Consider the following 17,694-nt stretch of genomic DNA (forward strand, 5'->3'; position numbering starts at 1 on the left):
TAGCTGGTAGCTCTGCTCTGCGTATACTTTGTATATGCATAAATTCTGGAGTCGACCGCAGCCGCAGATGCCGCAGTTGCCGCAGCGACTCCAACAAAAACTCGAGTAAAAGTTTTCCACAATTTTCGCTGGCGGGCACAAATGCATTTGGCGTCGGAGTTTTCACTTTGGCTGCGGATTTGGCTTTAAGCGCTTTGATTTATGGCATTCAGACATCAAAATTGGCAACATGTTGCGACTGGCGACCGGAGTGGTCCGATATCAAGACATTTGGCTAAAAATGAGCCAGCCAAGCGAAACGTCGACGATGAAAAATTTATGCTGACCGCATGATGAACGCATAAAAAATGCTGCCAACTTATGGCCAAAATGCAATCCAACTCGTTCCAGCGCATATAAACAATGGCTTTATCGAGTCAACGGCATCAGCTGGCGTTACGAGGCCACTCTGGGGATACTGGGATGCGGACACACACACACACACACGCAAACGCACACACACATGGTAGAGACCATGACCAGGAAAACGAAAACTAAGTCATTTTGTTGAAACGTTCGAGATTCTGGCAGAGCGAAGGTGTGAATATTTTATGTGACACTATTTTGATATCATAAATCTTTTAGTTGTTTACTCAAGCGCGCTAGCTCTAGCTGAATTTTACATTGGCCGCACTGGGTTTGCCACAAATTTGCCGTTTGAAGAACGCGGCGCCAACTTGGGGCTGACAGCTGTTCAGCCAAGCAGTTCTATCCTAGTAGAGGCTGTGATTGACTAACTAATTGATTGATTGATGCTTAACATTCAACTCGAGTAAGATATTCCTAGCATGTCCTGAGTATCTCTTATCGATATTTGGTATAGATGATGAATAGCGCTCAGCTTGAGCTTGGGCGCTGTGAATCTGCTTTTACCTCTGAGCGCACAGCAAAATCCCTTTTTCTGTTGCTAAATTACGAAACAAGTTTGCGAAAATTTCAACTATGCCCAAACTAAAATAATCTCATTTAAACTGCCATCCAGCTGCAGCAGGAGCAGGAGCAGGAGCAGGAGCAGCAGCAGCAGCAGCTATTGCCATAAATACATACGAATAAACACAAACAAAAATACTTGTCCATAGAGTTCCATACGGATGGGGTCTCCGAGTCCCGATGCGCACATAAAATGCACATGCCCAAAATTGTTTTGGTTGAGAATTTTCGCAGAAGCAGCTCCCCCAAGTATTTTACATTTTTTTTTTTTTGTGGGAGTGGCAGCTGGTGGACGAGCATCATTAAAATTAAAAAAACCCACAAAAACAGACAGCTGAATGGACGTTGAATGCTCCACGAATGGACATTTTGAAAACTTTCAAGGAAACTGACGCACACGACGACAATGTGAGTGCTCCAGCTGAACAGAGGCGCCCCTCCCGGCCGAGGGTCGGCAGTGGGGTGACAATGGAATGGACAGTGGGAGTGGGAGTGGCTGGCCCAAAAGTTGAGAAACCTCTCAAGTTGGCAATGCGTTGCATTTACTGCACGAAAATTTTATTCATGACGGAAGCAATACTCCAAATTTTGTCTATTAATATCTGGGCAATTCTTGGGTTTGAGTGCAATACTCAAAAGTGGGCGGGGTCGGGTGGGTGATGGCTTGGACTCGGGCCGTACGGATGGCTTGCTGCGTCTGCATATGTCCAACTGCCAGACCAACTGTCTGTTTGTCTAACTGACACACAGGCACATACAGCTAGGGATGCGGTTGCTTGGCTACGAAGGCGGCTAACGGGACTACCGTACGGCCGATTTGCCTGAGCGCACATTGCCAACATAACCTCAAATTGCATTCCTAATTCCTTTTATACTTTACACAGAAAGAGACAGAAAGAGATAGAGAGAGAGAGAGAGAGAGAGAGAGGGAGAGAGAGAAATACACCCACAAGCACTTTCTGCAAAATGTGCAGCTTCCTCTTGATGGCAGTGGACCGAGTTTTGGAATATTTCGTAGCACAAAATTTATTAGAATCATTTTATTATTTTGCGGGCAACTCTGCATGTTAGCATCAACATACGTCATATTTTTGTATGGGCGGCATCAGAGTGAGGGTGCGGGGGCCTGCAGCAGGTGCCTGGACCTAAACACTTGGAGAATGTAATTTTGCAAATGCTGTGCGTGCGTTTGTGTGTGTGTGAAGTGTGTAAGCCAACAATCAAACTTCATACATACATATATATAGAATACTAAGTATTTCGTAAATATACCCAATATTAAGCTATATAATAGCTGCACACAAATAAGCGGCTTACAAAATGTTTTATATTTATCGTTTAGCAGGTGAAAACAACACACAATATAAAAGCAGATTTAAATTGCAAAATTATTTAGCCACAATGGATTATTTTGTTGAGGACTATACGACAGCGAAATGCCCTACACTAAATTTTAAATTACATTTAAATTTTTAGCATATAAAGAAATGAAAATATACAAAATAATAATTACATTTTAATTCTTATAAATATGCCTTATGTGTATTTACATAATACATATTGATTTTATAAATAATTTTTTAGTATTTATTTTATTATATAAGTATATATGATTTTATATTTTTATACATATATGTAGTACATTCATAAATATAATATAAACATAAAGAAATATTATTATTTTATATATTTGTTTAATTATATATTTTGAATATTTTTATTATTTTATTTTATTATTTTTTTTATATATTATTTACTTGATATATTATATGAGTTTATTATTATATGTATAAAAATAAATACTTTTAATTTTATATATTTTTTACTTGATATAAAACAAGTAAGAAGGCTCTAGTCGAGACTGCTCGACTAGGAGATACCCTGAACCCTCTAAGCTGATATTCTAATCATTCTGCATTTTTATGCACACATACATACACATGCTTCCACACGCATGCATAAGCCTGCGCTCTGCTAACTGCGCAGTAAGCAGCGACTGCGCTTGGGCTGCGCTGCAGTGTGGGCATATTATGAGAATTTATTTGTTGAATAATTTCTTTTGTAGACATAAGATCTTAATGAAACTTTCAGAGTGTAATCATATGATGAATATGTGTGTACATTCCAAAGCACAAGTCTCTAGTACTTGAAATGCGTTTTTTACATATTGGGGGGAAAGGGGGCGTGGTATCCAAAATCTGTAAATTATAAAATTTTTGTATCGATTAACTTTATATACAACGCAAATTTGAAGACTCTAGGTCTAAAAATGTTCAAATTAGGCTGAAAAAACAATGCCGATTTTTCGATTATTCTCGATAAAAAAGTTATCAGACGAATTATCGAAAAAATAAAGCAAACTCGTACTGCGTATGGTATACACGAGTATGCATGCCAAATTTCAGCTCTCTAGCTCTTATATCTTCTGAGATCCTTTTGCTCATACGGACGGACGGACGGACGGACGGAGGGACGGACGGACGGACGGACGGACGGACGGACGGACGGACAGACGGACAGGGCTATATCGACTCAGCTCGTCGAGTCGACACAAGTCTCTAGTACTTGAAATGCGTTTTTTAATATTGGGGGAAGGGGGCGTGGTTCAAATCTGTAATTACAAAATTTTGTATCGATTAACTTTATATACAACGCAAATTTGAAGACTCTAGGTCTAAAAATGTTCAATTAGGCTGAAAAACAATGCCGATTTTTCGATTATTCTCGATAAAAAGTTATCGGACGATTATCGAAAAATAAAGCAAACTCGTACTGCGTATGGTATCGGGTATGTGTTTCGTCTCTAGCTCTTATAACTCTGAGATCGACGCACTCATACGGACGGACGGACGGACGGACGGACGGACGGCGGCGGACGGACGGACGGCGGACGGACAGACGGACGGGCTTATCACTCAGCTCGTCGCGCTGATCAAGAATATATTTCTTTATGGGGTCTGTGCCTCTTCTGCCCGTTACATACTTTTTCACAAAACCATTATACCCTGATTTCCCATTTTCAATGGGTTCAGGGTATAAAAATACCTAAAATAAATATGTATTTATTTCATGTACATATATTATACCCTGAACCCATTGAAAATGGGAAATCAGGGTATAATGGTTTTGTGAAAAGTATGTAACAGGCAGAAGGAATCATCGCAGACCCCATAAAGTATATATATTCTTGATCAGGACGACGAGCTGAGTCGATATAGCCCTGTCCGTCGTCCGTCCGTCCGTCCGTCCGTCCGTCCGTCCGTATGAGCAAAAGGATCTCAGAAGATATAAGGCTAGAGAGCTGAAATTTGGCATGCATACTCGTGTATACCATAGGCAGTACGAGTTTGCTTTATTTTTCGATAACTATCCGTAACTTTTTATCGAGAATAATCGAAAATCGACTTGGTTTTTCAGCTAATTTGAACACTTTTAAACCTGGAGACTTCAAATTTGCGTTGTATATAGGTTAACGGATACAAAGATTTTGTAATTTACGATTTTGGATACCACGCCCCCTTCGCCCCAATTTGTAAAAACGCATTTCAAGTACTAGAGACTTGTTTGAATGTCCCTTTATCTATGTTCGCTCTAAAGTTTCATTAGATCGTTGTCTACAAAAGAATTATTCAGAATAATTCATAATTTGACATTGCGCGGCCTAGCGCTGTCGTGTTCTGCTTGGGCTGCTTAAGTGCATGTTGTTGTGTGTAGCCCTGTTGATTCTTGGGTGGTTGTCTGTTATAATTATGAAAATAAGAAAAGTAATATTTTTAAATATTGTTGTCTTAAATTCTTTTACTGTTTATTAAAAATATATAATATATATTTATAAACATTTGGAATATTACATACTGCTCACAGAATATTGTAGAAAACGTTAATCAAACCGCTGACAATTGCGCTACTCCTGAAAAATTTCCTTTGAAAATCAGCTGTGAAATTTGGTAAAATAATTTGACTAAAAGCATTCTTGAACATTTCGGCTAACCACAGAGAGTTGTCAGTTGGCCTTGTCCGAGCACGGAAATGAGCCATAATTGCCGCTTGAAAATCCAGTTGGCAGCTTCTTTGCTCTAGCCACATTTTAGAAAGGCTTTGCTCGGCTTGCGGTAGGCCGCCCAGCTGCATTCGAATAACTGCTTAAGCAGCAATAATGAATAGCTCCCCTCTCTCTCTCTCTCTCGCTCTCTCTCTTTCTCGCTCTGTTGGCAACAGGAATGTCAACACGAATTGGACTTGTCGTTTGATGCCGCACAAAACATTTACAGCCAGGACAATCGCTTTTAATCACAAAGAGCATCATGCACCGGCTGCACCCACAAGCCTCACAGGATATTCTCCCTGCACTGAGCTTCAGATGCTGTCTAAACTTTGTTGCCTTGTTTAGCATTTGCAGTCTGCTTTTTTGATTTTTGTCATTCTCTCCTTTTTTTTTTTTTTTTTTTTTTTTGGTTTTTGCATTTTTTTCTGGCCTTCCATGTTCGAATTTTTTGTTGTTGTTGCTACCAACTTTATAGCTTTTTAAAACTGTGCCAACATTTTGCTTGTTTTTACTGATAACTTCATCATCGTCATCAGCGTCATCGTCCTTGCCATGCTTGAATATTTGCACCAAAATACAAAAAAAAAAAAAAAAAAAAAAAAAAACCTGAAAAGAAGAAGACAAACTTGTTGGCCAAATGTTTTGTCATGATTTGTGAGTGTCTCTCTCTCACTCTCTCACTCTCTGCTTTGTGCTCAGCTTTTGCCTTTCATGAACCACTGTCAATGAAAACGTTGAGTATGTGTACACATCACTTGGCCCAAATCATAATGCGGGCTGGGGGCCCGAAAGGGGTTTGCAAATGGCATTTTGTTTTGCTCATTCCGGCTGTTTTCAGTAATTAAATTTATGGCCAGGCGGCACATGCATAAACTGGCAACCTGTTCGCTTCGATCTCAATATTCAACAGACGCAGATGCTATTCAAATGTTTGACTTTTTGGCCCGTGTCCATAACGGTCCGCCTAGGCCGTTCATGATATTTCCTAGTTGTTGTTTTTATTATCATGCCTGACTGGCCGCCTGGCCGCCTAGCCGGCCGGCTATTAATTTCGAGTGGGAGCTCGCTCTGACCGGAGGCCCATGTGTACACATGTTTGGGCTTGTAAAAATGTCATGTTAATTTGTGGATTGTGCGACCAGCACTGGGCACTGGACACTGAGCACAGAACACTGAATACTGGACAGTGGACACTGGACAGTGGAGCATGCAAATAAATGTCTGGCTCACCCGCTAACCCGCTCAGCCGCTCAACCGCTGGCTCACCAGGCACCACCCACGCATTGCATTGGCTTTGACCGGCTTTTTTCTCAGATTTATGAGCGAATCTGATAAGTGCTGCCAATAAATTTCGGATACAACAATTTGCAGTGCATGATGCTCGTCTCACTGGAAAATAAGGATATTGAAGAGTTTTATTTTTTCCCTTCATTTTTTTTGGGTTGCTTATGTATTTGGGGTTATTTTATAGGTTTTGAATACACAAAGATTTTGTTGGTGGATTGCAATAATGATGCACAGTTTATCTAGTATAAAACTCTCTCTTTTATTTGTATTTACATATGATTTATATATTTTAATAGAGTTTGATTATTTTTATTTTATTTATATATGATATAATTTCATTATCTACTTTTTGAAACAATTTAATTGAGCTGAGTTAAATGCGAATATCTAGTGGAAGGCAAAGCAATTTAATTATTCCATTTCCTCATATTTCCACTTAAGGATAACATACAATGCTCTCTTGTATTCCGCTTTGCACACACACACACAACGGACATTGCTCATACGCATCATGCGCCCAGATTTCAAACCAAACGTAATCACAGAGTCGCACACAAAAATACAACAAAAGCCACAAGAAATCAGTGAATTATACAACATTTAAACAATCACAAAACTCTGCACACACACTCTCACAGCGAGAGAGAGTGAGAGGGATGGTGTGTGAGAGAGTGAGAGGGAGTGAAGAAATGCATAGAAATCCACAAAATTAAGTTAAGGCGTTCACACAATGACGTGAACAAAGTTGGCCAAAAACTTTCAAGAGAGCGAGGCAAGGAAAAAAAGAAGAAGAAGAAGAAGAAGGGGAAACCAACCCAGCAAAAGTGAAGTAAGTTGAATGTAAGCAAACAAGTTGAACCAACAAACCAAGTCTCTAATTGTGTTTGTGCATGTGTGCATGCAAAGGCTGCTGTGGACTCTGTACGGGACCTGGACTGTGTGTGGCCCACTGTTTTATGTGGCAGACCAGAACGCATCACTGTTGGCTCTGGCAGTGGCTGTGGCTGTGGCTCTGCTACAACAATAGGCGAAGAGCAAGAAAATGTGTAACAGCAGGCAAAGTAAAGGCGAAAGCGAATGCCACAGCCAGCGCCAACAATACGTGAAATGCAACATTTTCGGTATGACGCTCGAGCACAAAAGCTCCCCACGGCGCACAAAGCCCAAACAAATGGACAAAAGCCGGCGGACAATTCTAGCTACAGTAAAGACGCGCAAATACGGCGCACAATTTATTCAGCAGGCAAATTAATAAGAAGCTTAGCTACATTCATACATTATGCTTATTCTATGCATACAAGATATACTTTGTCGATATAATGAAAACCAATAAAGTTTAATAAAACAATTATACATATTTATATGTATATAAATAGGAACAGTTCTTGCTGCTCAGCTTGATGTGATTATATGAAAATTCACACAGATTCATGAGTTGTGCACACCCAAAAAGTTTCCACTCAGTTTGCATTGCTCAATTATATAGCGAAAACCTTGTTTCTTAGCCAAAGTAGACGGATTGCCAATCAATATCAATAGTGACTTGGCTCGCGAGATTAGCACATTCAGCAGTTGTGGATTGGCCACGAAGCTCGTGTCAGCATTGGAGCAAACCAGGGAGCCAACAACTATTGGCTTCTCTTGGCCCTGGCATTTGTGCACCGTACAGACCTCCACAGCCTGGTGGCCCTGTTGGCGCAGAAAGTGCCTAAGCCGCTCACACTGTGCCACATATGGCGTGATGACGCCTATGTCCTGCGCCTGCGGCTTGACGCCATTATCAATGCCCCTCCTGAGCATGGTTCTAATATACCACGCCACCACCTTGGCCTCTTGATCGTTGTAGCTGCTCGTTGAGTGCGGACTGCGGCTTGTTTTCCCAAATACTGCATGGAATAAAATAGGAGACTGCGCGTTTGACAAGTGGCTCCATGATGCGGCCAAATTCACGCTCGACGGTGGGGCCATCGCAATAAGCTCGTCGTTGTAGTATAGCTTATTGAACAGACCCACAATCTTTGGATGGGATCTATAGTTGTAACGCAATCGCGTTTGTATCGTGCAATCATAGTTGCCCTCGGCATCCACCTCGTACGGCTTGCTCAGCATCAGGCGCTCCATTAGGGACTGGCGCAGACCCAGCGTGTCTGCACACTTGTCAATGACAACGGGGCTCAATTGCTTGTGGTCACCGGAAAGTATTACGTGGCAAGCGGTATCCTTAATGCCCACAATGCCAAGCAGCGTCTCGGGCTCAGTGGAAGCGGCTGCCTCATCAACGAAAACATATGCAAAAGGCAAACCTTTTTTTTTGAATGCGAGAATGCCAGCCATGCATAAGGTAGTCACAATTATTCGATAGTCTTCTAAATCTCGATGGATGGGACAATCGGAGTAATTCGAATATTTCAATACCAAGGGGTGTACAGAACGCAATCGTCCATTTAAATATGTTAATTTTGAGAACAGGCGCAACACCGCATCTCTTTTCCCGTCGATGGGCAAAGCGGCAAACTTTTCGTGATTCTCAATATATTCACACATCTTCAGAGCGATTGTATCGCAGGCAGAGTTGGATCCCGCTGTCACCAGGATGCGACCCTTATTGAGAACATACAGTTGAAGAATAGCCTCCACTACGGTTGTGGTTTTTCCAGTGCCTGTAAATGGATGCAATCAGCTGTTGTCAATACCCCTCTCTCTCTCTTCCTCTCTCTCTCACTCACCTGGTGGTCCGAATACAATGTATGGCGAAAGTGTGCTGGCTCCAGAGATAATATGCCGAACAGCCTGCAGCTGCTCAGCATTAGTCGCAATTTCAGTGTTGATCGGGGAAATTTCTCCCAAGGTGGCAGTCACCATTGGCTGGCTGACATCAGTAATGGGAAGTAGATATTGTCGATAGATTCGACAATTCTTAAGTACATCGAGTACGTTATAAATTAAACGAAACATCACGCGGTTCGACCTAAAGACTACAGTCCATTTCTTTTTCAATACCTTAGCGGGTATCTCGCGGCTTTTGAAAATCACAAAAGTGTTATTCACCCGAACAATACTGCCAAAATACCGACACATTTGATTCCCTGCGCCGTGGTGCTCATGTACATGTGGCAGCTGTGCCAAGAACAGCGGAGTCGGCAATGGGCTTGCTCGCAGACTTTCTTCAGAAATAAGTATTAGCTCGTCCACATGAGCCGTAATAACATCTTTGGGATTAATGGGTAACTGGCCAAATTTCAGTTTGTAAAATTTTGCGCTTTTATCAGCCTGCTCTTGAGGATGTTGAAGATTTCGAACTCTTACATTCCTTTGGAGTAGCTGAGCATATTGATTCATGTGGGCGATATCCTCAATAGTGTTCAGCTTTCTAAGAACAGAAGCAATGTTATCGTAGTTCAATTTTCTTTCATCCAGATATTCGCCAAAGCTAGCATCATTCGCTCTGAGACTTTCTTCACTAAACTTTGCTTTGAACGCTAGCAGCATATCCCTGCTAGGTTTATAATATGGGAGTTCCATAATTTATTTCAATTTACTTTTATGATATATATAAAAGCAACAGCAAATTTAAAATATTAAAAAAATAATGAATTTCACAGTTTTTCTAATTTGTATACAAAAACTATAATTAGAAGCAGCTGACTCAACTCGCACACACAGCGTAATGGGAATCCCACAATTCTGCCAATAATTCGATGCTGATCACGCGAAATGGCTCACAGTTTATCGATCGATATACAATTGCAGTCACAGATGTTTGCTTCTTGGGTTTCCATTCTACACCTCTATGCGTTGATTACTCACAATTATGATTTGACACTTTGAGACATTGCCAGTAGCTGTAAATAAATAAATATATATATATGGCCATACAGAAAGAGAACATATGTATTTCGAGCGATCAATAAATCCCAATTCAAAATGCATTCGACACGGACCCAAGCTGATCGGCATTTGTAAGTCAACACAGACACAAGCTGATCGCTATATGAGTAAATAGAACCCCCAACCATAGAACACACTGTCAAATGATCGATCTTGTGGACTTTCATATCCTCTTCACACATATGTATTTACCCATATGCATACACAATTATACCTTCACACGTTTACATGTGTATATACGACAATCGATAAAAATGTATTAGTAATTAAAATTAAATTATACACACGTTCAAAATGCAAAAATCCTATTAGTACACCAAAGAGTTTATTAAAATCTTTGGATTACATTGGGTAGTGGAGTATAAAAACAAATGTCAAGATCGGTCAAGCTATTCTCTATAATGCCGAATCGACTGCTGCGGTCATAAAAGCTGATTTGACAATCACTCTACAATTAAAGCCACACAAAATTGACAACCTGCTGAATCGACAATTTTGATCATCGTATCTCAAACACTTCATATGCAAATGTATGTATGTATGTAAATGTTCACGGGACTGTAAGTGTGTGTGTGAATGCTCGTAGCGAAAACATTTTCTTAATGTGCAGCAGCGCTTTCATACCCTTCCCACAAATAATCATAAAAAAGCAAAAGATTTGCATGAACATGGCAAATGATTTGATGAGTTAGGTATTTCTCTTAACACAGAAGGGCAGAAACGGGAGTCTAAAGCGAAGAAATTTCAATTTGTGTGAGCTGCTGTTTGTGCTCACATGCATACATATGCATACATACATATTTGAGAGAGCAGAGAGCATCAAGTGATAGAGAGAGAGGGCAAGGGAAACATTGAGCGTAATAAAACTTCGCTTATAAATCAACCATAAATAAATTTGCGCTTCCATATATTCGTAGCCCGAACCGAAAAATAAGAGGCCGAAACAAATACGAAGTTGTTAGGGAACTTATGCAAAAAACAAAAAGTGTGCAAAAAGCTTTAGACTACGTGTCCGATCTATGTGTTCATGTATCTTCAGTATCGCCAGTTTAGCCTATTTCAGGTTAGATCTAAAATATTTGAATAAATTCCAATTTTTCAAGTTCATAATAATTAATAAATTAATTCATAGTAAACACGCAAATATATAATAATAATAGTAGTCCAAAAATTCAAATATTTGCTGAACAAACACGAAATGGTAATACGAAGTCTATGCATGCAAATATTATAGAGGTCTCACTCGGTTTTAGGCTTTAGTTATACTCATTTCATTTAACTTACGGCAGTAAGTTACGATACCTAATGTAGATTAAAACTCACTCACTCACTCTTATAGGAAATCTGATTCTGCATTGGATAAAAAAAATATAACAGCCATATTTTTGTTAAGCTTCTTCTAGATTTCTTAATCAGTTGATCTGGGCCGTGAAGGGATCTGGGCCACTAGTATAAGTAAACCTTTCGAAGGTCTACCTATGTAAGTCTTCATTTCTCACGCCATATGACAACACTTATTATTGGAAAATGGTGGGAGAAAGTGAAAATACGGTAGGGAACAGTTCTGGAGCGGCAGCATCCAAGAACAGGCAAGTATATTTGTTTATGCGGCCTGGCAAGAAATGCGGCGGAAGTAGACTGCTTCTGCTACTTCTGGCAGCTGCTGGGAGCGTTGAAATGGAACAAATGAACTTAGTCAAGGTTTGCCAACTGCACATTCAACACCCACACATACACACACATAGATATGCATATATACAGAAGGAACGATTGTGCCTGTAAGCAAGGCAAACAAATGATTTTACTCGTTACAAGAAAAGTTAAACTTGTAAATTCAAATTTCACATTTGTCTGAAACTCGCAATTACATTTTGGCAACAACAATGAAATACGAGCACCTGAGTGTCGACTAAAGGCCCAGGCCCAAGCACAGGCCACGCCCACCCACTTCATGGCTCATTGTTCCGGCGAAAGACGCCGCAAATGGAGCATGAGAAAAAACACAGAAAACAAAGAGAGTGATACGATGGATTGAGAGCGAGAGAACGAGTAAAGGAGAGACAGAGAGAGAGAGAGAGAGAAAGAGACGGACTACAGCCAAACATTTGCGAGTTAGTCTCCTAAAGCATATTGTAATAATCCAAATGAAATTAAATGTACCGTAAACATTTCGAATTACGGAAGCAATGGGAGCACACAGAGCCTCGTTCGATTCAGCCACCACATGCGGCTCCTCTGCCCACATTCAGCATTCAGCATCCAGCATCCAGCATTCAGCATCCAGCCTCAAGGCAGACCATATCAGGTGCAAGCGAAGACAATAAAAATGGCCATAATTGCAAATGTGAGTCGGCTGGCAACAATTGGCTAAAAGCAGAGAGAATTGCTAGCAGGAGCCATTGACCCATGCACCTGGCCAGTGGCTAGACGAAAACTCAGCACAATTTTTGTAGTTCGGGCAGGAATAAATGCGAAATAAAGCTGCATCCATTGGTGGCTTTTAGATGTGGCGAAGCCTATGAATGGAATGGAACTGGAATTGGATTTGGCACTGGCATTGGTATTGCAATGACCGCTTCCCAGGTCATCCCAATTATGTAAAATAGCTTCACGTTCTTATAGATAAATTAGATATTACAAATGGAGTTTCATCATATTGTCTAGTAGATCATCATTGGCTCTTCTCTTACTATCCAGTCCTCTGCAGAGTTTGGCCATTTGCAAACACGTTGCCCGCCCGCATGCCATCAATCAATGGTAAACAATATTTCAATCAATTTGATCGTCGCTAAATTCAATTTGGCCATTCTATGGCGTAGCACCATTAAATTAGTGCTGCAAATGATTGGGATTGAAGTAAAAGGCATGCCAATGAAATTGCACATTTTACAATCACTAAACGACGATGAAAAGCTGCGAGGATCTGTGGCTGCAGCCTGTGCTGCCTCGAGGATAATTTATTTCTAAAACAACTCTATCGCGATGGATCCATTAAGAGCTCGATTTATTGTGCCGGCTTGCAACAATTTGACAAGCAAATTGCTATAATTTCTTTTCCTCAATGATCGAAGGCTGTGGGGGCGGGGCAAACGAATGAGACTGTACTCGTTTGTGTGTGCCTGTGTGTGTGCTTGTAGGTCTAAACATGTTGCCAGTCATGAGCAACATTTTCGCGCTTTTATCCAAGGAAATTTATGTAAGCGATAAAATCTCAACGACTACTGCTCTGAGACCGGCCCAATGCAGGCGGCCGACCCCGAGGCAGCGCCAACGAGTTGCCAACTAATTGCAATGCACGAGAGACGACGACTCCAGAGGATCGCGATCCTCCGTTAAATTGCGATCATTCCGTTTGCATTACGAGCTGGCGAATCGAGCCGTCGGCGAGTTTGGCTTATTAGGTGGTCACAGCTCTATTGCGACTAGAGCCACAGCTGCACGGAGCTGGCCAAAGTGTTTTGATTTTACGAGAGCAAATGAAGGCAAATATTTATTGGCCAGATTATTGAATTACTTGTGTATTGGTAATGGCAATGGTTAGGCCTGCTGCATGGTCCACTGATAATTAAAAGCTGTGTGTGTGCGTGTGGTCCTCAGATATGATATATGTATGTATGCCAGATATTCATGGCCAGCATTTAAGGCCTAATGATCGGCCAAGCATAGATGCGGAAATCTTGCAGCAAATCTGGCCGAAAGCGAGGCTATAAATCAAGAGGCACGCACTGCGCCAAAAGGCAATCATCATTAAAATATCAAAAGCAAAATAAAATGTTTGTATTTTATGTACATCAATGCACGTATTAAAATACATATACGTATAAATATAAAAACATATACACATATTTATTCATTTTAAAATTAAGTTCCCGTTCCCATTCCCGTTCCCGTTTGACGTTGCAGTATTTTCCCGAAAATCTCTTCAGATGCTGTCGGCATCGTAAAAATCCGCAAAGAAAATTCACAATTTTGCTTTTATTTGCTTAACCGACAAATTATGACTTTGTTGCGTGTTTTACGAGGCGGCATTAGTCCGATGACATTGGCCAAAGCCGTACTAAATTAAAGAGTACTCCAAGCACATAAACATCTTTGGTTTTTCATTCTATTTATTTTTCTCTTTTGGTATAACGAAAAATGGCATTTTATAGCGATTTTAATATGCCACCTTGGACTAATTGTTGGCCGGGCTAAACACTGTGGCAGCTTTTATGGCACTTAGAAAGCCGTTAATTCTAATTTTATGTACATACTATGTTGGCTCTTTCAATTTAACGGCTCACTTCGCATGCGGCCGGCTTTGCCTCATAATCTTAATTCCTTGTTGATTTCACAAAATTTATATTGGACTGAAGCAATCGTCGAGGGGTTAATCAGATTGCAGATTGTCCCAACGGCTCAGACAGTTTAAAAAAATAACGTCGATTTGGATGTCTGTTCGAACTGACGTTTACCAACACTAAATGGGTCCACTGGTGACATTTCAGCTTTTCCCCCATTAGATCTGACATCTTTAAAATCTGATTGTGGCACGAATTCGAAAACAGCGGAAAAAAATGATAGCTTTGAAAAAGGTTTTTTCATATGTTCAATTTAAAAGTATTTCTTAATTTTGTATACATTTTGTTGCAGTGAAAAATCACTAAAAGTTTAAAGAAATTACAAAATTGAATGCAATTTAATAAAGGTAATCAATTATATAATCATAAATCCGGCAACAATGTTTTCGAATTCCTATTTAGCTTTTTTTCCAGCTAAATCTGATTTTTGTGCTTAGGAAAAATGGCAACTCTGGCGAATTGTATTAAATTGCTTAACCATTTCGATGGTCAGCTATCGATATTGACAAGAGGCTGACCCTGCCTACGTTCACCAACACTCTTTCTGAAAAGTCTGTGCAAGTGTGTCAAAGCTTGAGAAAATTTCGTTAAAAAGGAAAGAAATCTGCCCGGAGAAAAATCTTTGTAAAATGGCTGAACAACAGGAAACTAATTTGTTGCAAATTATTTCGGTAAGTCAAACGAAATTGAATTGTATTCAAAATGCGAATTAAGAGAATAAATTATATTTGATAAAATTACCATTTATCGCATCTCCAATGTCTAGCTGACTATTGAAAACTGTTTGGGTTGTGAGAAGGAGTTTTTGAAGTTCTCCCAGGTTGACAATGTGCATCTCTTCCTGTACAATCTGGACAAGCCGAATGGCACCGTGCCATCGTCGTCCCTGATGGTGACGCCCGTGGGCCTCGCCCTGCAGTTGATGTGCGGCGTGGAGTACAGCAACGGGGAAAGCTTGCGGCGCTTGCCGCAGCTGGAAATCGGCAAGGGCAGCGTGAAGATGAGTTTCAAGCTGGCGCGCCTGGGGGGCATTAGTGTTGAATACGACCCGGATCCCGAGAGCGACCTGGACATGGAGCCGAGCACTTCGAAGCAGGCCCAGGAGCGTCAGGAGCGCCGCGCTCTGATAAAGCAAATTATGCGCTCGCGCCGCCAAATGGTGTACGAGGTGAACGTGCATCGTCGCTTCGATGACGAGGATGGCCTGGACTACATTAGCTTCCAGCTCAATATGGGCGAATGGCGCGAGGTGTCCGTTGTGGAGTTCCACAGCATATTCTTCGTACAGCCGCCGCGACTGACGGAGCTGATGAGCACCCTCCAGCAGGAGTACGCTAGTAACTGGCTGAAGATAATTCAGGCCGATGCCAGCACCTATCGCAATCTCAGGTGCCTGCCACACCCCCTCACGTCTTCTGACCAACTTTGAAAAACTGACGAGTCCGTATTACCATTGCAGGGAGGATGGCAATCCATTTGACACTTTTGCCAAGCTCTTGGAGCGCCAGAACAACGACCATGATCATGTGCTTCTGAAGAAGCTGGCCACCAATTGCCTGGCTGCCAGCGAGGCAACTCGCCAGAGCGAACGCCGCTTCCTGTTGCAAATATTCGACAAAGTTCGCATCATCTTCGAGTACATCACGATTAATCAGTACACCGTGTGGTTCTTTGTGCCACGCCTCAACCGCTATACTGCTCTGGATGAGGTGGTAAGAGAGCAGCACCTATAGCTACTGGCTCTTCATATGCATCTCAATTGTATTTAATCTGAATCAATTTCATTTTCCCAGACTGTGGACGACTTTGACTTCTGCAATGTGCGCAGCAGCATCAAGCTGATCCGTGATGAGAGCGACTCCTTTTGGAATCGCACTGACCATAACATCATGGATATTCTGCTGGTGGCCTTTCAACTGGCACTCGCCCACCTTGCCAAGCAGTCGGTGCTGTTCCTGGGCCAACTCGAAAAGGTGTGTATAAGCCGCACTGTAAGCTCTGTACTCTACGCTATATAACCCCCACTTGCCACCACAGCTGAGCGAGTTTGTTTGCCTGCAGTACGCCACGGCCACCTTTATGAACGGCATCCAATCCAAGGCTGATGGCCAAGGCAACTCGACTGTAAGTCTCGCGCAATCGCAATGCAATAGGCACGATCTGATAAATCTCGTTCTTTGACAAATCCTTATGACAGAAATGGTTTTGCTTGCGCTACTTGCATCGCATTATTGAGCTCGCGGAGACCCTGGGACTGGTGGTATTCATTGAGTATCCGGGCGCCATGACGCTGCTGCCGGAGAATCGCCAGGTAATCAAATGTGTGCAGAAGCGCGACGACAAAACTGGCGCCATCTCTTGGCAGCTGGGCGAGGATGTGACTAAGAAGGCCCCCAGCGGCATTCAGGTGATCAAGGAGGCCATCAATTTGGAATAGATGCATGTTTCAAATATATATATTATTTATATATTTATATACATACAACATAACACATATACACATAAATTAATTGATTACATTGATCAATTGGACAATAATGATTTATTCATATTCTAATTGTATTCATACTCTCATACAATCACACACATAATCATATTAATTGATCTATTGGACAATAACTATTTATTCATATTGTAATTGTATTCATACTCGCATACATAATACCTATATTCATCTGAACATAATTTATTATTATTATTATCATAATAAAATAAAATACTAAATACTTCAATGTATTCTATTTTAATCTACAAAATATCAATGCAATTTCAACAATTCACTAATATATCATGATTATATTTTTGTAATGTGGCATATATCCTACAAAAATTGTATATTGAGTATTATAAAGGATTAATAAAAAAATATATCTATATAATTTGTATATATTGAAAAAAAAAAAAAAAAAAAAATGAATATTGAAAAATAAAATATTTATATATGTTAATTCTTTATAATATAAATTTTATAGTAAACAATTTTTTTTTTAATTTAATTTTTTTTTTTTTTTTTTTTTTTGCCTCATCAAAAGTACAGTTGGATTTTCTGCAGTTATCAATCTCATTTATAGTTTGCGTTATTATATGCAAATGTTTTGTAAGTGCTGCTAGATAGATGAGATCATTTTTTAGCTGAATTTCAATTAGGTAGCTGTCTGTCAGTGT

At 40.6% G+C, this 17,694-nt stretch overlaps 2 protein-coding genes across 2 annotated transcripts; one reads left to right on the plus strand and one right to left on the minus strand.

The window, feature by feature from the left end:
* Positions 1–7,702: 7,702 nt before the first annotated feature.
* LOC6580754 (helicase MOV-10) lies at positions 7,703–9,999 on the minus strand. The gene is made up of 2 exons (XM_032729540.2): positions 9,028–9,999; positions 7,703–8,961 (listed from the first exon to the last, which is right to left on the minus strand). Exons 1-2 carry the CDS (start codon positions 9,821–9,823, stop codon positions 7,730–7,732), a joined length of 2,028 nt encoding a protein of 675 aa, XP_032585431.2. The 5' UTR covers positions 9,824–9,999; the 3' UTR covers positions 7,703–7,729.
* A 5,033-nt stretch (positions 10,000–15,032) lies between these two features.
* On the plus strand, positions 15,033–17,261 carry LOC6580755 (protein ORD). Its single transcript, XM_002006522.4, has 6 exons — positions 15,033–15,200; positions 15,296–15,918; positions 15,989–16,241; positions 16,323–16,502; positions 16,567–16,653; positions 16,727–17,261. The coding sequence occupies exons 1-6, from the start codon at positions 15,159–15,161 to the stop codon at positions 16,964–16,966; spliced, it is 1,425 nt and encodes a 474-aa protein (XP_002006558.2). The 5' UTR covers positions 15,033–15,158; the 3' UTR covers positions 16,967–17,261.
* The last annotated feature ends 433 nt before the right edge of the window (positions 17,262–17,694 follow it).

Source organism: Drosophila mojavensis, unplaced genomic scaffold (assembly GCF_018153725.1).
Source record: "Drosophila mojavensis isolate 15081-1352.22 unplaced genomic scaffold, ASM1815372v1 contig_81, whole genome shotgun sequence".
In the NCBI taxonomy this organism is placed as follows: domain Eukaryota; kingdom Metazoa; phylum Arthropoda; class Insecta; order Diptera; family Drosophilidae; genus Drosophila; species Drosophila mojavensis.